The sequence below is a fragment of the Neocloeon triangulifer genome, unplaced genomic scaffold (assembly GCF_031216515.1).
Source record: "Neocloeon triangulifer isolate White Clay Creek 2 clone unplaced genomic scaffold, ASM3121651v1 ptg000014l, whole genome shotgun sequence".
Taxonomy (NCBI): Eukaryota; Metazoa; Arthropoda; class Insecta; order Ephemeroptera; family Baetidae; genus Neocloeon; species Neocloeon triangulifer.
Window position 1 is genome coordinate 8,765,796 of NW_026775556.1, and position 23,277 is coordinate 8,789,072.

General features: G+C 35.4%; 1 protein-coding gene and 2 long non-coding RNA genes across 3 annotated transcripts; all 3 read left to right on the forward strand.

Annotated features, from left to right (window-relative positions):
- Positions 1-1,851: 1,851 nt before the first annotated feature.
- On the forward strand, positions 1,852-2,854 carry LOC132201261 (uncharacterized). The gene is made up of 2 exons (XM_059627286.1): positions 1,852-2,438; positions 2,497-2,854. The coding sequence occupies exons 1-2, from the start codon at positions 2,197-2,199 to the stop codon at positions 2,816-2,818; spliced, it is 564 nt and encodes a 187-aa protein (XP_059483269.1). The 5' UTR covers positions 1,852-2,196; the 3' UTR covers positions 2,819-2,854.
- A 6,903-nt stretch (positions 2,855-9,757) lies between these two features.
- Positions 9,758-13,365, forward strand: LOC132201087 (uncharacterized). The gene is made up of 3 exons (XR_009442234.1): positions 9,758-9,832; positions 12,617-12,834; positions 13,120-13,365. It is a non-coding gene; the product is annotated as an uncharacterized LOC132201087 (long non-coding RNA).
- A 4,512-nt stretch (positions 13,366-17,877) lies between these two features.
- On the forward strand, positions 17,878-20,206 carry LOC132201083 (uncharacterized). Its single transcript, XR_009442233.1, has 4 exons — positions 17,878-18,465; positions 19,444-19,519; positions 19,585-19,710; positions 19,772-20,206. It is a non-coding gene; the product is annotated as an uncharacterized LOC132201083 (long non-coding RNA).
- The last annotated feature ends 3,071 nt before the right edge of the window (positions 20,207-23,277 follow it).

The following is a 23,277-nucleotide window of genomic DNA, read 5'->3' on the forward strand; positions in this document are numbered from 1 at the left end:
ATATAAAATTATGCAGTTTCTTTTTACAGTTCTCACTTTTTTATCTTATTAAAAAAATTCTGTTTCATAAAATTTTTTCAAAGTACTTTTGTCGTTCAATTTGCATTTTGAACTCAGACGGCCCGTGATAAGTGTGTTGCACATACCGGCCGAGCTAATTTAAACGTTGACGGTGCAAAATTGTACAACATTCGGGTCGGCGTGCTCGTACTATGCGGTAATATTTTGCGAGAGCGCACAGGAAAGCAGATGTTTTTGTAAGTTTGCATCAAGTTTATTATCCGCAGTTGCGCTGCGGTTTGTCTTTCTCTCTGCTCTCTCGCCTGCTCGTTTTCATTCCCCAGAGGACGTTATTTATATTAATGTGCGCGCGAGACCCCGCGTCTAATTGCGCACGTTGCAACGAATATGTTTATTACGCTCGCCCTCTCGTATATACGTCCTCAGCAGCCACCGCCGCCATGCGAGTTGCAAACAACCCCTTGACGAGAGCCAAGTGCTGGAATTTCGGCTGCAGCACCCAACCTAATGACTTGTATCACATAATAACGATATTTGCAAGCTGTGCCAATATCGCTAGTTCAGATAAGAAAATTTTATTGAATTTGTTATTAAAATTTTATTAAATTATCGCAAGTATTTTAAAATTTTCCTCTGTTTATCAAAAATTAAAGGATAATTGTAATAAAATTGCTAATTTTTCCAGTAATAATAATAAACAATATTGTTTGTTTTTTAATAATTCAATAAATAACTAAAATTTTATAAAAGTTATAATTAAATTCATTTCATATTATAAAAAAAAATTATAATTCAAAATGATCATTTTCAATTTCTGTGCGATATTAATAGGACGTTAGAAATATTATTCATAACATTGGAATACATCATTTAATTTATTCATCATTTTTATAATTCAAAATTTATATTCATAATTTAATAATAAAAATTTTTAATCAAGAAAACTCATTTTCATGACTGTATGCCTTAAAATTAATCAGCTAAAACGGCACTATGAGTGTATCAAAACCATGTGAAGTTGGAAACGCGCACTCGTGTGTGATGTTTATTCGTTTTGTTTTGCAAGTAAAGGCGTGCGCGTGGTGCTGCCGTCGTAATGAAGGGGCGAAGCGTATAATGAAGCAGAACAGCGGCAAAGTTTATCAAAAGAGCGAGTGAGAGGCACCACCGCACTCGGGCAGGCAGGCGCGGGTAAAGAGCAGTTTTCAGAGAGCCAACGGAGCCGCGCCGAGTGCTGGGGATTTTGCATAATGCACTCCACACACACACCCGCGTATAATAAAGTGGATGGCGCAAAACACTCGCGCGCGCACGCAGAGGTAGGTGGCTTTTACTCCGCGCGCCACCTAATTTATTGCTTAATCAAATTTCTGGCAAGCCCCAAACAACAAACATACAGCACACCAGCAATGATACTGGTTTAAAATGTTATCCCTTTGTCGTTCTTCGTCTGACATCAGAAAATCCTCCTAGAGTACTTAAAGTTTTGGATCAAACATTAAACACTGCATTTCTCAATTTGTAATTTATTATTTTACAATCTGATGCTTTTCTTAATATTGTTCATACGAACAATATGTATTATTTTCATTTAAGTATGAACTATGACCCAAAAGAAATCTTCAAAAAAGTTTGCTCTGGATATTGGATACTAAAATAACATTGAATGAACTTTTAAACATAAAATAATAAAAATACACGGTGTGCAATATTTTATTTTTTACTGCGATGCTTTGAATTTTATTATTGAAAGGATTGCTATCTAAAATAAATAAATCAATATAAATATATAACAAAAATAATGTTTAAAGTTCCCATTTACATTTGTATACCACCTATTTTCATGAGTACCCTTTGATTGGGTATACAATTTTGTGAATAAAATTACCAATATTATTACCATCCAATACAAGTTTGCAACCATTATATTATTGTAATGTGTGAACTTTGATCTAAGTAAGTAAGCTATTATTTTGCAAATTTTGAGAAGGAACATAACTATATTTGGGAACATTTCGTAATTTGAATCATTGCGAAAAAAAATTATATACCTGTAACTTTTACAACAATTAAAATAAAAATATTTAAATTCAAGCATGTAACAACAATTGAAGTTATGAAACATTAAAAATTGATTGTTGCATGGTTCACTGTTGTTGCTGAAAAATCATAATCATGGGTGACCTGGACGACAAGAGTCCTCGCAAATCGGCGGAGCAGCTGCGTCAGGACGTGGCCCTGTCCCTGAAGAACAATGGGGCCAACACGCGCGCACCCTGTCCGATGGCTGACGCCATCTTTGAATCTCTGTTTGGCCGTCTCTGGATGCAGTCGGACGTTATCAGGGCACACAAGCCTGCGGAACAAATCTTCGAGCTGCTCAAACTGGACCACGACGCCACCCTCGACTTCTTCAGGTCTGCTCTCTGTATAATGATAAACCCTTTTACCTGAAATTAAATCCATTTTATTCAGGAACCGTCGTGAGTCAACCCTGAGAAAGACGGTGTTCGCCGAGGAGGACGAGGAGTTGCAGGAAATTCGCGCAGCCGTCACAGCCGCTGAGACCAAACTGGCCGCCTTGCAGAAGAGCCTGAAGGAAGTGGAGGAGCAGGAGAAGCTTGAAATGGCCAACTGGTTGGCGCAGTACGGCGTCGAGCGGCTGGTGCTCCAAGAACGAATTTCGGTGCTCAAGGCCTGGGAAGGGCGCGTCAACGCCAGGGTCGAGCAGTTGGACGAAGACAGGGACCTGCTCGACACCACCAATGACCTCCTCGGTTGGGTTCAAACCCTTTGAAGCGGCGTTTGTTTATTAAAGTTTATCTTTCGCTTAATTGTTGAATTAATTTAACTTTTGAGAGGCAGTCTATTGTTTTAATAAAATACATAAATCTGATCAGATTATCATCATAAAATTTAATAAATTAATAGGAAGGCCATTTAAAATAAAAAAGTTGATAGAAAATAATGTACGAAAATTTCCATAAAAATTTGTTCTAAATTGGAAAATAAATTATAAAATGTAACTATCGCCAAAAAAGCTAATTTGTGTGTTGTAATAACAATTCAATTAAGTACAAACAGAACCAACCCTTATCTAAACTTTTATGATATGATAATATGGCCAATTTAATCAGAATAATTGAATTTTTGTCATTTTTTCTTAAAAAATTTTTCAAATAATGATGCGTATACACTTTCAATTAACTTGCATTTTTGAATGAAAAGTACATTGCTAATGGAGATAAATAAAAAAAAATTGATTTCATTATCTGCAATGCTCAACTTTTATAATTGAGACTTGAGAAGCAGCTCAACTTCCCTGATGCATGTTGCATTGTTGAGTCAGGTGCTGAGCAGGTCACTTGCAGTAGCTTAGAGAGGTGTCACTGCCGGCTGATGGTTGGACGTGTTTATCTCTGCTGTGTGTTCGTGCACCAACTCGGCCGCAGCTTATACATTTTATTTTATGGAAATATGCTTTTTATTGATGTAGCCTGAGCGTATTATACCCCTTTTACATAGTATTATACGCCACGGTTGTACGGCGCGCGGTTATGAGCCGAGTTATAAAACTCTGCACAATAAAACGAACGGAGCATGAAGCAGACATGCATCTGCAATCAATTATTTATGTTTTTGCATACGAAACAAAGACATCATAAAGCATCACGTGTGTCCGTGTTCGACATCGATTCACCGTGTTCTTCTGCTCTCGCCGTGCGATTCATTAATATTCATTTGATATATACCTTTATATCCAGAGCGATATGTAGGTGAGAAATGTAGAAAAGAAACTCAACCCTACTCCAACGCATTTTATATATTATATGTTAACTGCATTTCTTGCAGTTCATTTCTTTTCATCAAAATGATTTACCGCCGTGTCATCGAGGGACGTAAAGACGACTTTTCAACATTCCTCCTCAATATTATTGAGTCATTAAGCAATCTATAATTTTCCGCTCGATCGGTTCCAGCGCAGCTACATTCGTTTTGTTGTTTGCCGCCGAGCATACAGTTGAATTCAATTTAATAATTTTTGCCGGCGGTGAGAATCGCGCGGCTTCTCTTTGTGCACTTTCAAGGGCAATAAATTTGTGTTGAGCAAGAAGTGCATTGCTTATGCGGCGCCACGGCTCGGCTGCTTTTTGTGCAATAAAATCAGGGTGCGCAGAGGGGCTAATGCATTTTATGGCGGCATCTAAAAATAAAAATAGACTGATTTTCCTTTTTAAAGGCAGTATATTTCATCAAACTGGCGCCTGCCTGACCTAGAAAAATTTCACGCATGTGTCTGCGGTGAACTCTCGGTTTCCTTTGAAAAATTTATATAACTTTAATAATGCAATATGCTTTTTGGCTACAGTTTGATGATATATTGATTTGATTTTGGAGAAAATTTTACACTCATATGTAAATGGATCTGGTTGTTCTATATTTTTTTTATAGTACTGTATTGTTGCCAATTATCATTTAATTATTTAGTTTTTTTTGTCCTTTAACTTGAGAGAATTATCGAATTTCTGCAAAAGAATAATTGTATAGGGAACCAAACATTAATTCATTTGTTTTCCGCAGTCTTCTTCTTACATTTTAAAAATATTAAAATTTGTCACAATAGATTAAAATCTTATTAAAATTCAATTTAATGTTGTCAGAGAACTAATTGTTAAATAAAAAGCGGGAATAAAATTTTTTTTATAGCTTTTTAAGAAATATTTCGTTCACGACACAAAAGGTAATAAAATCAACAGGAAATATACAAATTGCATCCTCTAAGTCATATAATTCAGTTGCCACTAAAACTGAGAGACCTTGGCACATTCTCAGGCGTATACGAATTAATTTAAATCCTAATCTGGCAGACTTTGCATATCTTTATTAGCGGCGAGCCAGACTCCCCGCGAAGCTGCTTTTCGCTTTATTATATTGCATTGCGTCTCAAGTCGCGCAGGAAGAACGCAGGCGACTCTTTCGAATTATAACTCTTGACTACAAATTATGCGGCAGTTTCGACCACGTCAACGACATTAATGCTCGCGCGCACATATTTGGCCTGGTAATTTACGGCGCGGCTCCTGAGAGCACTCCTTGATTAACAAAAAAGCTAAATAAGCGCCCTCGACATTTCATGAGTTGTGAGTCATCTTTTCCTGTCCTCTTTTGCATAAATATCTGATTCCAGTGCTGCAGAATGATTTAAAAAAGTGTAAATGATAAATGAATAACTGACAATATCTTTTTTTCCACGATTGATTGTTCTGGCTTGTTTGGAGAAACAAATAAATTAATCGAATTGAATTTAAATAAATCAAATTATTTTAAAGAAATAATATATGAAAGGTGTACAAGTACACTTAATAACAGATAATATTATTTTATAAAAAATATTTCTTTTCAGTTTTCTCCTTCAATAATATTTTGATTTTTTTAAATGAATTATTTAATATCAATTTAGGATGACATTTTTTTTATAACAATTTAACACCTCTGAAATTTCCCAAATTTATTTTTTAGCTTTTTAGAACAAAAAGTTTTTATAATTAAAACTTTCTTTATTTACTGGATCTCAGAATACATATTTACACAATGTCTATTCAGGCAAAAAGAACACACTAAGTAAAAAATCTTTTATAAACACAACGGGAAAAAGGAAACCATTTTTTATTTCTCAACGCCTGCAATTTGCCAAATCTCCTCTATAGAGCTATTTTTTATTTATTCTGCCGTGTGTGAAATTTATTCAGAGGTGGGCGAGTGATGCTGCTGATGGGTCGTTTCATATTAGGGACACCTTGTTGACAGCTCGTCTTAAATAATTATGCGAGGTAATTGGTGGGAAATAAAATCCGCAGCCTCAAGTCACGACGACGACGAATGTGTGCGCCTTTCGGGTGACACCGCAGCTAGGCACACCAAGCGAGAGGAGAGAACCCGTTTTGGGAACACAGCACCGGGTAATGATGGCCATACATCTTGGCCGACTTCACACGGGCCGAAATGCGCCACGCACAAAATTTATGCTCGAAATTATCGCCGGCCGAAGACACGGAACATAAAATCGAACAATGAGCTGCTCGCCAAGACAATGTGCTGAGGAAAAATTCCCGCCGTGATCGGATTAACTCCGCTCCAGTCAGCTCCATATATTCCTCAAGACATCTCTGCAGCCAACAAGTTTAACTCTGCAATTAGATAATTAAATGTCTTGACAAAACACACTAAAATATACTACAATTACTACAAAGCATTGTGCTATGTAGAAATATCAAATAATTTAAGAAAAAAAAAAAATACTTCGAGAATCCCAGTATAGTGTAAAGAGAAATAAACTTAACATTCGCAGTTTCCCATTTTTATTTTATTAAAGGCTCTTTGATTGGGCTTCTGCAAGAGTCGTTTGTTTTATTTTTATTTTGGAGAGGCTGTGCAGACAGGTCATTGTGACGGCAAGCAAACGAAAGACGCATCTTCCCGCGGTCCCTCGGCGCCAGCAGGCTCGTCGCGTCTCGCTCTTTTCTCAGCCGCGGTGTTTTACCTGCAATAAATCCAACCCTGTGCGCGCCGCGCGTATAAGCAGCGTGCTGTAGAAAAACTGGAAATAAGCCTTCGCGGTCGCTCGCTCTGCCTCCTGCTAAACCGTCGTCGTCGTCGTTGCTCGTATAGTCGTCCCTTTTTTATTCTCATTTCGGAGGAATTAAAAGACAAAAAGCTGCTCCTCGGGAAAAGAAAAAGAGTCGCACACGGCAATTTCTATCTTATTAAATTTGAATGTACAAAGAGGCGCTTTCGTGGCCCGCTCTCTGGATACCCAAAATAATTTATTGCTCACGAAAGCTACGAATCAGCAGACATAAAACAACCAAGTTTATACACACGGATCGTTGGAGTAAATAAAAATTTTATTCCAGTTTATTTAAGTCGCAAACGAATATTTATAAATTTCAAATACTTTCTCGTCACCAATAGTTACCAAGAATTATAAATTTTTATTATTAAATAATATTAATATATTAATAATAAGGTAATCAAAACAATAACGTTTTTCTGCGTCCCCTTCATTCTTCTAAAAAAAAACAAGTACTCCATATTGCTTAAAACGTATGGGACAGAATTTTTCAAAAATTGATGCTCAGATTTTAATACAATTAATAATTTTTTTCTCGAAATAAATGCTGAAGATTTTCCTAAATCACGATCCTTCTAACAATCCGCAGAAAAAAAAGTGTTTTCATCTCTTGTATATCCTGAAAAATTGTTAAATTTTTTAGTATTATGAATTTGCCTATTTGACTTTTAAAAATTGTTAGTTTGATATGGTTTGAAACAAGTTTAAAGCCAACAACAAAAATGACAAAGAGGAATCGCCTCTTAAAGATTTTCCTAATGTAACAAAATCGCAGTTTTTTACTGCTCGAGTTTATTATATTGGAAATATCGTTTTTCTTTTGCCAAATTTATTTCTAAACTGTTTATTCCTTTCAATAAATTTTCATGCATCCCTATTTGCAGCAGTGAGATTTCAAAATTATTGAGACTAGGGACAAAGCTTGACATAAAAAGTCGCACATTATTATATGTATATTTTTGGTCGACTCTCCCACGTGAGACACAATGATGTAGAATTCGAGGTGTGAAAATTTCATTGAGAAAAGCGGCGGCGGCTGCGGCACAATCTCTTCGGATCGTGAATAAATGTGACGCGCACGGGTGGGTTCGTCTTGCGGTGCAGCGCGCGGGACGACATAATGTAGCGAGAGGCGAGTTATGTTCTAATCTGTGTGTGATCGGCACCGACTTAGCGACTCCATATTCCGCCCACCCTTTTTTATCGCCGCCGGAGAGCGGAGAATGACTACGGAATGAGACGGACCGACGCATATATTTTTTTGTCTGTTTTATACGTCCCTATTCGCTGGTGTCACTCCTTTGTCTCATTCATTAATAATGCGCGCGCCTTCGAAACAGGAAAACAAAACAAAAAACTGACACATCTTTTGAATATTCGGTTCTTATTTTTCTTTCATTCTGCCAAATAAAATAAGAAAGAACGTTGGTAGCAAAACACTAAATAATATAATTTTTAAAGTACAAAAGATTAATTGCATCTTGAGATTTCTCATCCTTATTATTAAATGTGCCATCAATTTTACTTATTAATTTATTTATCAATTTACTTTACATTTATAGGATAGCATTAAAATTCATATTTAAGGAGTCAAGATATTTAACATTAGTACAATTTTTACTGGAAAAAGCTCTTTTTTATAGTATTTATATATTTTGTTGAAATTAAAGGACATGATATGTTATAATATGTTACAATCATTACCCATAAAGGGAGTTTTAAAATCAAACTATAAATTTTGTTTATCACATATCACAGACATCACAGTTAATAATAAATCACTTATTGTGCCTACTATAAAAAAATTTTATGTAATGCACTATTTGTTTTGCATGCACACTAATATAGCACACTTAAGAGCTGAATTAAGTTTATATTCATTATTTTCATTCGGTTACTCTTGCAACTGCAGTTTCAATTTCAAGTTTTTTATACTTTTTCTTCTCTTTTTCACTCTTTTTTTAAAGAAGATATAGGCAAAAAAGTTGTTTATTTGTTTCAAAAGCAAAATTAAATTATTCAGCAGTTTCTTGAAGTGGAGATTCGGCAGGATTGATGAGTGGGCTTGAAACTCCCACATCGTATTTGAATCATTCAGACATTTCAGACCGCGCCCTGATTTGAATTCAGCAGGACGTGCTTGAAATGAGAGTCACCAAAATAATGTCGTCATGTCTGTTCTTAATTTTTTTCTTGTGTTCCTAATTGAAAGTTTCTCCTACCAGTTTACTCCAAAACAATCTTGTCTGTTCTTATTCTTCTGCAAATGACTTGATGTTTCCATCGAACTGAAATTATTATAAGGACGTAAATTCCAAATTATTTTGGATTTCAGATTTTACAAAAAAAAATAATTGGTTTATTTTATTTTAATTTTTATTCTATATATTCAATCCAGAATAATATTAAACTATATTTTTAGTCGAGGATGTCAATCCTTTTGTAGAATTTACAAATTAAATGAATGAAAATCCACATCGCGAGGGGCGAAATAAAAAAATTCAAAAATTGTTTCACGTCGCGGGCCGTGGCGTCTAATTTATGGGCCATATCACCTGGCAGTAACTCTCTATTTTACGTCGCGTTAGTGATGCTAATTTTTAGCTCTGCTGCGTGTACGTATATATGTTGTGTCTCTCCGCTTTACAACCGCATCAATGGGAGACAACGAGCTTTATTTATGAATAATAAAAAAAACGCGAGAAAAATAAAATCTTGTTTCGCGCGAAACTCGCTTTAAGACAATGCCGGAGTGAAGCATAAAAACATAGAGAACAGCTGCACTCACACCTCTCTTGGACTTGGCAATATATAAGTAAAAAAAAAGAAAAAGAAGACGTAAGTATCCATGCTAATTGTCAGCGGGCAAAGTGCAGCCTCAGGTGCGAATTTGACCCGGAATGAGATTAGCGGCTCATTAATTTGTATTCAAGAGTGCCGGCGGCGCCAATTCTTATCTCCGCGGCCAATCTCGCGCTCGCCCTGCGCTGCATTATTTTTTCGCAATTCGCTTCTCCGCTCCGAACTCTGAAAGTGAGATTTGCTGATAGTCAAATGGGCACCGCGAGAGTCAATTAGACTTGTCGGGCGCATTAATCGAGAGCAGGCAGCTGAAGTGAACAAATGGGCCGCGCGCTCTGTCGATGATATTTACAGCCGACAAGACACATTTAGCGTTCGGTAATTAATAACGTAATTTATGGTAAATATTATTGCCCGAGTCTCTCGTTCGGGCCATAAATTCGCCGCCTGTGTGGGCCATCGCGCTCCTCTCTCGGCTGGAAATGCGATCTGTGCGCCGCGCCGTAAATTCCGGCGACCGCCTGTTGGGCCGCCCGGATTGATTTGTTTGATTTCGCTGTCAAAACGGCCCAGCCCGGTGATTTGCATTTGGAATTAATAAATCTACATTCATTGTAATTGTAACTGATATGAATGGAAAGCACATAAGGGACGCGTCAGATGTACATAACTATTATGTAATAAACTTAAACACACGTCAAGAATTTATTATACAAAATATATTCAAAATTCTTAAAACACTGTTGGGACCGATCACGAATATTTGACCCCTAATTGTTACGAACTTTTGTGTTGCCGCGATCATCACAGTTTTTACATATGTTATTGGGGTCAATGAAAGGAGTCTCTGACTAAATTTTGAAATAAAAATTTTGAGTACTTTTTGAAATATCCGGGAATTTTGAAAAACCCAAAATTGCGTTTATCTTTGCTCCTATTGAGTTTAGAGCAATGCGGTTTTCACCATAGTAAGTAACTTTTTATTCTAAACAACTTTTCTGTAGGCCAAAACGTTCTAGGTCAAAGGTCAAGGTCACTAAAATGCATTTTAATTTTTTAAAGCTATTTTTCTCAAAGAAGCATACCTTGGATTTTTTCCGTGGTATAGGAAAAAATGTAGCCCATCAAATTTTGCATCTGGTCAGTAAAAATATCGATGGCCTTATTTTTAGTTTTTAAGATATTTTAACTATAAATTAAAAAGACGCGTTCTCGGCAAAACACGTTATTTTGAATTGTGACAGTTTTGATATAAATAATGAGATTAGAACAATGCGGTTTTCACTATCCACCTTAATTTTTTTATTCTGAACAACTTTTCAATTGACCAAAATGACCTAGGTCAAAGGTCAAGGTCACTAAAATGCATTTTTAGTTTTCAAGGCCATTTTTCTCAAAGAAGCATACCTCGGATTTTTTTTGTGGTATAGGAAAAAATGTAGCCCATCAAATTCTACATCTGGCCTGTGAAATTCAGAATGGCGTTATTTTTAGTTTTAAAGTTATTTAAATAAGTATTTAAAAAAGCATGTTTTTCAATGAAAATATACGGTCGAGAGCGCACTTTTTTAATTCATATGTACATATCTTTAAAACTAAAAATAACGCCATTCTGAATTTCACAGGCCAGATGTAGAATTTGATGGGCTACATTTTTTCCTATACCACGAAAAAAATCCGAGGTATGCTTCTTTGAGAAAAATGGCCTTGAAAACTAAAAATGCATTTTAGTTACCTTGACCTTTGACCTAGGTCATTTTGGTCAATTGAAAAGTTGTTCAAAATAAAAAATTAAGGTGGATAGTGAAAACCGCATTGTTCTAATCTCATTATTTATATCAAAACTGTCACAATTCAAAATAACGTGTTTTGCCGAGAACGCGTCTTTTTAATTTATAGTTAAAATATCTTAAAAACTAAAAATAAGGCCATCGATATTTTTACTGACCAGATGCAAAATTTGATGGGCTACATTTTTTCCTATACCACGGAAAAAATCCAAGGTATGCTTCTTTGAGAAAAATAGCTTTAAAAAATTAAAATGCATTTTAGTGACCTTGACCTTTGACCTAGAACGTTTTGGCCTACAGAAAAGTTGTTCAGAATAAAAAGTTACTTACTATGGTGAAAACCGCATTGCTCTAAACTCAATAGGAGCAAAGATAAACGCAATTTTGGGTTTTTCAAAATTCCCGGATATTTCAAAAAGTACTCAAAATTTTTATTTCAAAATTTAGTCAGAGACTCCTTTCATTGACCCCAATAACATATGTAAAAACTGTGATGATCGCGGCAACACAAAAGTTCGTAACAATTAGGGGTCAAATATTAGTGATCGGTCCCTGTTTTAAGTACCAATTTTTTTTTTATTCCAACAATGCAAGAACATATTTTTGGTGTTACATGGTTTAAGGACTCCTTATTGACATAGTCAAATCCAGTCTTTACAACAATGGTGATTAAAATTTCAAACAATCGCAAAAATCTTATTATATTGTTGTAAGGACTTGATTTGACTATATCAATAAGAAGTCCTTAAGCGGTTAATGTACAATAACAAGGCTTCTTCATCTCTCGTCTTAATATTAAGCCCAACGATATCAACAATTTTGATAAATAAAAATATTTTCTTATAATTATGGTATGGCTAAAATAAAAATTTGAATTTTACAAGGAATATAAAGATCATGTAATATTTAATTAAGATGCTGATAAATGAAAAATATTAAAATAATTTAAAATTGTTTTATAAATTGCTGCATCTAATAACGCCAATAAGGCCGAAAAATCTCATAAATTAAACAATCAAAATATTAGTTAATTGTGCATTTTTAATATTTTGTGCCAATGATTTTTTTAAGATCACACAAATTCCCGGATTAATTTTTTCAACTATTACATTACATTTGATCACATTTGATGATTTTTGAAGCAATTAGTTTAATTTTTAAAGCTTATTTATTGGGGTATTTACTAAGCCTAGTCAAGTTTGTATTTTAACTCTTACTCTTTGTATTGTTGGGCAACAAACGGTTCCAATCTGTTTGTAATTTGGGTTCTGGCCTCAAGGCATATGACCTCAACAAAAGAGATGGCGTTATTTATAAACTTGTAACTCTCCATAAATCGTTCCTTTATTACTTCCATTCTTTCGGGGAAAAGCAGCGTGAAGTGGAAACTCAAACACACGTGGTGTGTCCATCCCTATTGTCCCTTTTCCCAACACGCAGCTTCGCATTGTCCGTGAGGGATGTTTCTCAACTTTTGTTACCGGGGTGGCTTTCCATGGATGGAGTTGTGACTTTTGTCAGAGCGTGAAAAGGAAGAAAAGGAACCACCACCGAAGCGAGAACCGCCGCGTGACGCCCCCTATTTCACAGGTTGTTTTCCACTTTGTTCGCCTAAAGAAATTTCACTTTATAGCCTTGCGCGGAGACCCTCTTAAACAACTGTTCTAGACTAGAATTCAGCCTCAATATATAATTCTTCATAATGTTTAATTAACGCATGCACTCTACTTTTTGAAATTATAGTAAATTTAAATATTCTAATCTTCAGCGCCCTACTGAAATTTATTTAATTTAATTTCTTTACATTTATTTTGTAAACTTAAAAGTTAATGGTTATTTAAATAGCGTAAAAAATAATTAAAATTTATTTTACAGTTAATTCAAGCTGGATTTCAATGTGGTGAAAATAACTGAAGTCAACGAAATCTCACAATCATGTTGATTGAAATTGCTGCATTCTAGAACAGCCAGCTTCAAGAGGGTCCTGATTCACACCCTAGCTTCAGGATAAATGAACGTGCATCCCCCCTGCTGCTGGTTTGGGAAATAAAGTGAACGCAGGTCAGTGTCCCTACCAAGCCACCCACATTGCTAACAAGCCATTTGACACAACAATGAATACCAACCGAAAATCTTGAGCTTCGTCAGATGCTATATTTGTCTCCAAAATAAAGCGACAATTCTATAAACTGATTTTTATTTATTTTTTTCACCGTCCAACACAGGTGGAAAGCCGTAAAATTCCTTGAAGAATTTACGAGACAGCATTTTTTTATTGATTTAGGCGGATTTCGTATTTTACTACTTGGCCGTAAAAAAAGGAACACTGACCATCTAGGAAAATGATTTTGTTATGTTTGATGCACGAGCGTAACGGCGTGGGCTTCACACCGTCACACACAAAGAATTTTGCAGCCTGCATTACGTGCATGCTGCGCACGTTGCATAACCCGGCCGCTCAATCCAGCTCGTGATCGACTGTTTGTCACTTGGCATTATTTTATTTTTAGCGTTCATCTTCAAGAGGAAATAAAATTTGCATTTTCTTAAATGGCCCCTTAATATGTAAAAAATCAAATGGTAATTAAATTCAAATTAGGTTTGTATGAATACTTCAATTATGTCTTCAACTAGATTTGGCAGCTGCGTCCTTTTATCAATTTTTTTTGTCCCCTGCAGAGGAATTTCTACAGGCAGTGCGGGTCCCGTTTATGTGCTGGCAAAGTAACGCAGAAATATGACATTTGGTTAAGGTGCCTAACAAGTCTATAACAAATGAACTGAACGACCACCCAAATTTTCAAAGTAAAGCGCTACTTTTTCTTTCATTTCAACTTCAAAGGGTAGAAAAAGGAAAAGAGTTTTACTTTTTGTCCCAGTGCAAATTGCCGACACTCAGGCACAAAAGCATTTTTCTGACTAAAAAATTCCTTAAGGAATTTTGATGTGCTGAACGAATTTACATAGCCTCTCACTCAATCACGATTGGCCAGCGATCCACGGAATTCATTTTGATGCAGTTCTGAAGAGGAAAAGAAAATTAATGCTGCTCTTTTCGTTCCGCGAAAGAAGCCTCACCAGCAGTCTCTGTATAAATATTTCAGAGTGCTGAGATATAAAACACAAGCGCGCATGTTTGAATTTAATTTTATTTGCCGCTGCTGCTGTGCATTCACTCGCCCGCCATTGTGATGCTGCCTCGCATTCCTGGAAACGGACCTCTGCCGCAATTTTGCTTTCCAAGTACTGTTTATAAGTCTTTGCTGGTGTTGAACGAAATTTATTAAAAATTAAATCAGGCGAGGGAAATTTATTTATTGGGAGAAAAATTTAAAAAGCAGATGGTGCAGTGACTGCAGTGCTGGCGTTGAATTTGACCTCTCTCTGTGAGGGATTATGCACATGTGTCCCGCGAGTTTCCTTGAAGAATAAAATTATGCAAGCTGCAGTCGCGAACATGAAAAGTCACGGCAGTTGCTCCATCTGAGAAAACAACATTATCGTCAGCTCGCTCTGCATAAAATTTAGATAAATAAGACCAGAAAGCATATCTCTATATTTACAAAACGTCAAGTGAAATATGTCAGCTGATGACTTGTGCAGTGAGATTTCTATCGCACCTGCTTTATTAATAGAACTCGTCCTGTGCACGTCGCTTTAAACTTTGCTCAAATTGCTCATTATCTAGGATCGATGAACATTCTCTTGAATAAAGAATAAAATTGTCATAAGCAAAAGTTTGCCGTTCATCTATTGGTGCATTTAACAAAAATAAATCTGCACACTTTTTCCTTCATTAATTAAAAATTTAAACGGCCAAGCATTTTCTTTAAAATAATATTGTCAATTTCTAAATACATTTTTTGAAACTTAAAAGTATCAAATAATTAGAGCAGGCGATTTTAAGAATGATAAACTAAATAAAATAAAAAAACTGCAGGATGCATATGCCATCTTACTTTCTTATTTGAATATACTATAGGTTCACTAGAAATATATTCAAAATAAGGAACATTGTAGATTTTTTTAGATTTTGTATTAAGTTTGATTTTTTAAATTGTATTTTACAAATAATTTTATGATAATAATAGATACTGGTACAAAATGTTCATTTAACTGGCACTTCTTTCGTATTTCGTCTGAATTCAACAGCCTCTATGATTATCCCACCAAATGGAGCATTCTAAGAACTCATATATTTCAATTGAATTATGTTTTGATACCTTCATATCTCTATCAGATCTGCTATTTATATAATTATATAATTTTGGTGGAAAAAAATATATTAATAAGTGTTTAAGTAACAAGTTAGAATATAAACAAACACTTATACATTTCACATTTTACTACTTATTTGTAAAATTAAAATAAATATAAATTCTAACAAATTAACAAAATTTAAAAATAATGAATTTTTTGCAGAGAAAGAAAACTTTGTAAAATAAAAGCAAAATAATAGTGTATGTTTTTACTCTAGTTTAAAATTTTAACAATTTCAAATTTTTTGAACGATGGTTGTCACAGCAATTTCGAAAAGTGTCCAGAGGTGCAGTTATTGAGGAGCGGAGACCGCAGCACGGGGCGAAGGTTGTGGCCTTTTTCGTTTTCCCAGCGATAGAAACAATGATGATGTATCGGTGAGAGGAATTGATCACGCTGCGCGGCACGATGACATCTGCTCGCGCATAATGAAATATAATATCGGGCTCAGCGCGCGGGCCCCGCTGGGCCATCGGACCGCTCGCTGCTCGCGTGTCAAAGTTTAAACAAATAGACGCGCCGAGAGCGAAAAAGAATGATCGTGAATCGAATGGACCCTTTTGCTCATTCGCGCCAAGCATTGTCCGCCGCTGGAAGAAACAACAATTTCTTATTTATTTATTCGCACAACCTGAAAATGCGCCCGGGCCGTGCGGCCCAGGGCGTGGACTGGTCGCGCAGCACTGAGTTCCACACAACAGCCACCCGGAGATTCTTAGTCTGGGACAAAAAATCCACTAGAAGTGAATAAATCAGCCCACATGGCTGAAAATCTTGAGCTGCCCTGCCTTAGAATCTATTTCCTGCATCAAATCGGCAGAATTTAAACTCGGTCACATGGATTAAAATATAGTACATAATATTTTGTTATTTTTTGGTCATGCCAAGACAAAGTCTTGTCGGCCCGTGCCCATTCCGATTTGGATATTTTTGGTGTTGTAAGGAGTATTATTTAATGTTTGTGTCTATTTTTATTGTTGTTGCAAGTTAAATGTAAAAGTTTTTTTATTGCGTTATGTGTAATTTTTATTTTAGTTCTGGAACAGCTATTTTTTCCAGTTTGGTATCATAAGTTTTGATACCATAATTTAATGTTTTCTCTTTAGCCGTACTAATAGGGTTAAAAGTTTTTATGCGGGTAGACCACTTTTTCCAAGTATTAAAATCTCATTTCATGAAATTTTAAATAACCAAGAATTGCAAATGTGTTCAAGTGGATATATTTTGACAGCCCTCTTGCTCTCTATACTAATTCTAAAAGTTTATGCAAACATTTAACAAGCAATTAAGGAAAAAATGAAAGTATTTTTTTTAATCATAATATATTATAATTATACAAATAGAACTGAGAAAAGATTCAACATTGACTATTCCTTTTATTTGTGAAGTGTTTTTTAGATAAGCTTCATATACCAAAAGGTCAACAAATTACCACGCAATAAAAACATCATACCTTTTTTTCCGTCGTCACGTTCTCAGCACCAAATTCTTTTTACAACTACCCAATACAAATAATTACTTTCTTCATTTTAATTAGGCTATTAATTCCCAATATGATTGAACGAGATAAGATAATAACTCTCCTCAAAGCGACAGTATAGAATTATATCAATCCGTTTGTAATTGCCGCTTGTATTGATGCCGGCGGGACAAGTTTTATGCATTAATGCACTCTACTTCGTGTCTTTCTGATTGATTGTAATAAAAATTTTATTGCTTTTCGCGGCATGTTCAAATCTTGTTATAAATTGATACCCAATATTATCACATACACGTAATAATGATAATCAAACGTCAACAAGTCTCCACAGGCAATATTTGTCCACAGCATTGTTTGCATTCCAGGCCAAGAATGTTATCCAAAATATAGGTATAGTTTTTGTATGTCCACAGCGATATGGTTCCTCTGATCGAGTTTAAAATATAAAATTTTTTTTCATCTTCTTCTCGATATGGGGACTGTAAACTGTAGAGGTTAATTTAGAATTCATTTTGGAAGATTATTTGTTATTTTGAAATCAGAAATCAAATATTTTTGTATCAAATTGCAAAAAGTAGCAGAAATGCCCATAATTAAATAATACACACTCTGCGGTCGCTCATAACAAATGTGTGTTTGTCGCTGTTTCGGCGGGCAGAGTATGAGAGGGACGAGCGATGCTGCCTTTTTTAAAAAGCTTGTTCTCACCGTCCATAACGCCATGTTTATTGCTGTTTTATTCTAATTTTGTTAGTTTTTCCCCCACTCGCGGCGTCGCACGGAGCAGAGTCGTCGTATAGCCGTTTTTATTTTACGCGGCGAGCACGGATATATAAAATACACACACCGGCCCTCTCGAGCACTTTATTGCCGAGCGTGGGCCGCCAGCACCATTCATCAACGCGCACAACATTCTTTCCTCTTTTATTATTGTCAAATTATTATAATATATTTATCCTCAGACAATGCCCCTCCAGCACGATTTATTTCCTTTCTCTCTCCTTATTTTCCTTCGTCCTTTCTTCTGGTCAAAATTGTGTATTTTTATTTTTTATTATTATATTTTTCAAGTGAAAAAGTCAACCGTCGCGCGAATTCCAGGAGCTTGAAGTGGAATTCGGGCAGGTGAGCGATGGACCTGCGGTCTCGCGGGCCGGGCCCTGCACGACGAGCCGCGGGGGGCGGCCTACCCCCGCAGGACGCTCCGAGTGCAGCGGGGGTCCTCGGCGGGGCCCGAAATTCTTCGCCGATGATAAGTGACGTCCAGCATCGGGCACCGCACGCACACACCTTGACACAGCAGTCGAATTTTTTACGGCGCCTCTAATTGTGATCAGGACCAGCCTAATGATCGAGGTGCCTTTTTTATTCATATACTCTCCCATTCATAGAAATTTTCAGCCGGACCACTGTGGAGAGATACGCGCCGAGCCTCTGTTTGTTTTCATTCCTCTGACAGAGGAAAAAGAAAAATGACTCCAGTGAGTGGATATAAAATATTAATAAAAATTCACTTTTCAATAATTTGTATATTTAAAATTTTTACCTTTTTGAAAGATATTCATCAAAGTCTCTATCCCAGGTAAGGTAAAAGGTATAACGTCTATTAACTTCGTTTTGTCAGAAATCAAAATTAACCAGAAATTTTTTTGAAATTGAAAAGAACAAAGAATTATGTGTTAGAGGTGATTAAAATTCGGAATGGCCAAAATTTTATGTCAAATTATTTTAGATTTAACGTTCAACTTTTAAATCTAAAAATATTATTATATTACATTTCAAAATTTAAATTTATGATATTGGAGATGTGTGTAAAGTGTTCAAATTATCTATTTACAATAAGTAAACCTCACTTTGTTTATTTGCTTTTATTTAATTAATACCCAGGGCTATAAAAAAAATAATAATAAATAAAATCCGTTTCCAGAGCCTCTAAGAAAATTTATGCCATGCAATTTTTATATTATTTGGAACATAGGAAAATAATAATATTACTAAATTTGTTTTTCATTAATGGAAAATATGCATTAAACTTAAATAGTAAATACCAAAATTGAGAAAAAGTAAGCCTATTATTATAATTTTTCTCTTCTCAGTCAAATATACCAAATATACAATATATTTTTAACTTGCAAAAAAGGGAGAAGAAAGGATATCAGCTAGCAGATATGCTAAAATGCTACAAGAAATATTGGTAAACTCTGCGTTTAGCAAATCTTGACAAAACTTATAAATCTAATTAATAAGTTGAATTTGAAAGAAAACTCCCAACAATCTGATGTGCTGGAAAACTTCAGTTCAAATAAGAAATTAAAAAATTAAATTTTTTTCCCCCATTTTGAACAATGAAAGGATGCGCCTCACTATGCTGAGCAAAGAGAAAGCTGCGCGTCATTATTTTTTTTTTTAAAAAAGGCATTTATTTTTCGCTTGAAAATAAAATGTTTTCTTCTTCCCAGGAGATCGTCTTGTAGTGCGTTGTGGCGTGCTGAGAAGCGCAGAGGACCATAACTCACACAGGGAGCAGAGTTTTAGGTGCAGTGAAGAAGTCAGCACCGCCGAGCATTACGCCGCAATGACTCATATTATAATTATTGCAGTCAGGAGCGCCGCGGGGTGCTGCGACTTGCGGAGATGCGCGTGCAAGATGCATCGAAACGGCGAAATTCTAAAACGGGTTCCTCTGTGGTTTGCCGAGAGAGCGCCATTTTCAGCGCCGGTAGCAGGTTTGAATTTTATTTTATTTGCACAGCCGAGATAAGAAAATAACTCTCCTGTGCTGTTTAGCGTTGTATTCGCGGTGACCCGTTGACCCCCGCGTTATTATCTGCGCGCAACCATCTCCGCATATATGCACTCCCGACCAGCAGACGAAATGGGCAGCGTCAGCGAAGGCAAAAGAATAATATAAGCATCCAATGGCGCCACCATTTATTTTGCATGACTTATGTATGAGGCCAAGTTGTTGCTTGATGCGACATACAAAAGCATATTCAAAGGACAAATCTTCTGGTCAGTTATTTGTCTGCTCACAGAAATTTGGCTTTTTTTTAAATATGTAATTCCCCTCTTCTCATGGATTCCTCTGCTTCTTTATAGCTGGGACCACATCTATTTACTAATCAATAGTTGTTAAATAGCTATGCATATTTTTTAGACAAACGATTTTAAAGAAAACAATGTTCTTGTTCCTAACATTATGAAATTTTTAATTTTATGAATTAAATTCATATTGTTTAATTATTAATATGTTTTAATTAAAAACCCATAAAATTCAAATTTTTACAAATCTTAAATTAAATTCCAAAGAATATATTACGATTTCACAATATTAAGCTACTTAGAAATTGCAGAATGAATAACGTGTTGCAATATATTATGTAAAGGAAACAATAATATCTAAAAGTGTAATTTGTTTAATCCATACTTATCAGTTATCAACTATATGCTGATCTGATTGTAAATTGTTGTTAAAAAATTATAATTAACAATGAGCTTGTGGAGTTATAAACCATAAATAAATCTTTTGAGTTTAATTGAATTACTATTCTGAATTGAAATGAAAATTTGAGTTCCAATTGGATTATAAACGTGAGCCGAACCATATAATTTTTCAGCGAGCCTACAATTTGTATTCATATAAGCTGCTGATTTTTACATATTATATGACCTGAAACAAATTGTAGCTCATATAATTTCTCTTCCGATTACGATTTTTTTTCAGATGCAACCTGCGTAGCATCTGTGTTTGCTGCAGTTGCCTATATATTAAAAACGAAAATCTTAAGTAAAAACTGGCAAATGACTGATTATGGGCATTAGTTTTAATAATTTCAATAATCCGAATTTGTTTTCTTTAGATTCCTAAAGAAGATTAAGGAGGGGTCTCTGGTAAAATCAAATCAGGCATTGTGGTTTTTAAGAGTCAAATGTGCTCCTATAGACTTGGCGCAATATGGGAAAAAAAGGGCCAATTCCTCTATTCTCCTTTCCATGATAAATGTAATTTTTCTGTATTCTATATCAATGGGGGCTCGATGCAACAATGAAATGTTTTATTAGCCAATCAGAAGCGGTACCAGTTTTAAAGTACCGCTTCTGATTGGCCCTCCAACAATGAAAATTGATTTCATTGTTGCATCGGGCCCCCATTGTTCTATATAAAAAATTATTAATTTGCTCCTTTTATAGACCAATATATTATATTGTACAGTAAACCAACTAACTTTTATGCTAAAATTTATGAATTTTATATTATAACTTATAACTTCCTCTTAATGCTTGTTTTTGAGTCGAAACTTTATAATGAACATGATCAATAAAAGATGAATTTATTTTAAAGTCAGTATCATGACATAGCTTGTGCTGATCTACGGACATCTAGAAGTATGCGCTTCATAAAATATTAATTTTTTTTTATTCAAAAGTTTATTGCCGCACACACTGAATGGGGAAGTTTTACATTCCAGCACCACTTATTTACACCAGGGGAGGCCAATCAAGGAAGGTTGCGCGCGCGTCACGTCATCTTGAGCAGCGATTAAGTGTCAGCGCGTAATTTACTCAAGAACGACAAATAAACAAACAAAGCAAACAAAAGCGGGTAAAGAGGCCCCGGCGGCGTTGAAGTCAATAAAAATGCCAGTGAGTTTGGGTATGTATGACGGGAGAGGACGGAAGAAAAATTAATGTGCGGCCGCAGCGAGGGCAATAAATTAAAGTGGCTATTTTAATAACGAAGCAACGCCAAAATATGCATAAATCAGAGAGTGTGCGCGTCGCGGGTCATTATGCGCACCGGGGGATGAAGTATGGGACCGCGCGCTGCTGCATCTCATTAACGGTCTGCGGCGGGCCTAATGGAGTGCCGGTGCGGCCGGCGGTGGAGCCGCCGACCGCACCGCTGACCGCCGATGGCCCCAGATGTTGGTAATGTACACACTTCGTTCGCCGCACTCACGCGGGCCCGCCGCCCAAATCATTAGCACTGCAATAACAATAAAAGATAATAACGCGAGAAGAGCGCGAAAAGAAGAAGAGACGCGCCACACCAAGACTTTTAATGGCCCTCGCACTGCTCCGCCTGGCAAATCCGGCCCGTGACCTGTCCCAAAACTCATTTCAATAACTTGGTGCCTTGAATATCTTTTTGGAAATCTATTATAGAAACAAGATTTGAAAACAGATTTAACAAAATTATGTTTACTGAATGTTTAATTTTGTATTAAAAAAAAGACCGTTCAACTACAATTGTCGATTTTTTTTTCATATATTTTGAATAACTCCATATAAGAAATATTTCTTTGACCCATTCCCTTCATAGGATAAAATTAATAAGACGGATATTATTGTACAGAAAAAAAATACATTTTAAAATAATTTTGTTAAAAATTTTATTTAAAAATTATTTTTATATCGTTTAGGTTATCATTTTAACTTATTACGATATTTTTTTTTATCATTTTTCATAATTACTAATATTTGAAATTTCTTTTGCCATTATGAAAACCTATCAATTTTTTAAAAAGATATACTTTGAAAACAAGCATAATAAAATTACATAATCGGACTCCTGAAGAGTTGTAATTTTGATGACAATTGTTCTTATAATTCTCCACAATTTGAAAACTTCCTGATCTGGCAGGTGCTTGTTCTTTAAGTATAATCATTATGAGCATTTTTTAAAGAATTAAAAAATAATTGCTTTATAAGAAGAAAACATCATTGTCAAATCACTAGAGAAATTATTTTTAAATCAACTTGCAAGCCTTGAAGCTTTAATACATATACAATGAATCCTAAAATTATTTAATGCTTCTAAAAATTACAATAAGTTTGTAATTTTTTTTAAATGTTTTTTTGGAGTTTTTTTTTTATCATTCATGCCAATTGCATAGTTGTCTGACCAAAGGGCGGCGAACACTCTTTTGGTCAGGAACCTTTCATTATAATTATATTACATTATTTTACATGCATTGCATCCTAAATGAAAAATGAGTAACAAAGCTACCTAAGCCAATAAAAGCCAAACTTCAGTTTTCCATAACAATGCGTGCTTTTCTCCAAAATTTATCATTAATTAATTTAAACAGCCGGTTGCAAATTCAGCCCGGGGATAATATTTCAACAACATGTACAAATCTACTACAAAAATCTTTTGTCTGTCAAGAAGGAAAGCCTCCTTTCATTCGACAAGCAACTTTCTTCCTTAATCAATTTGATCGTTTCTCATTTTTCCGGGATGCATGTTTCACGAATATGCTAATTCTCTTCGTTTTGAGCAATTCACGTCA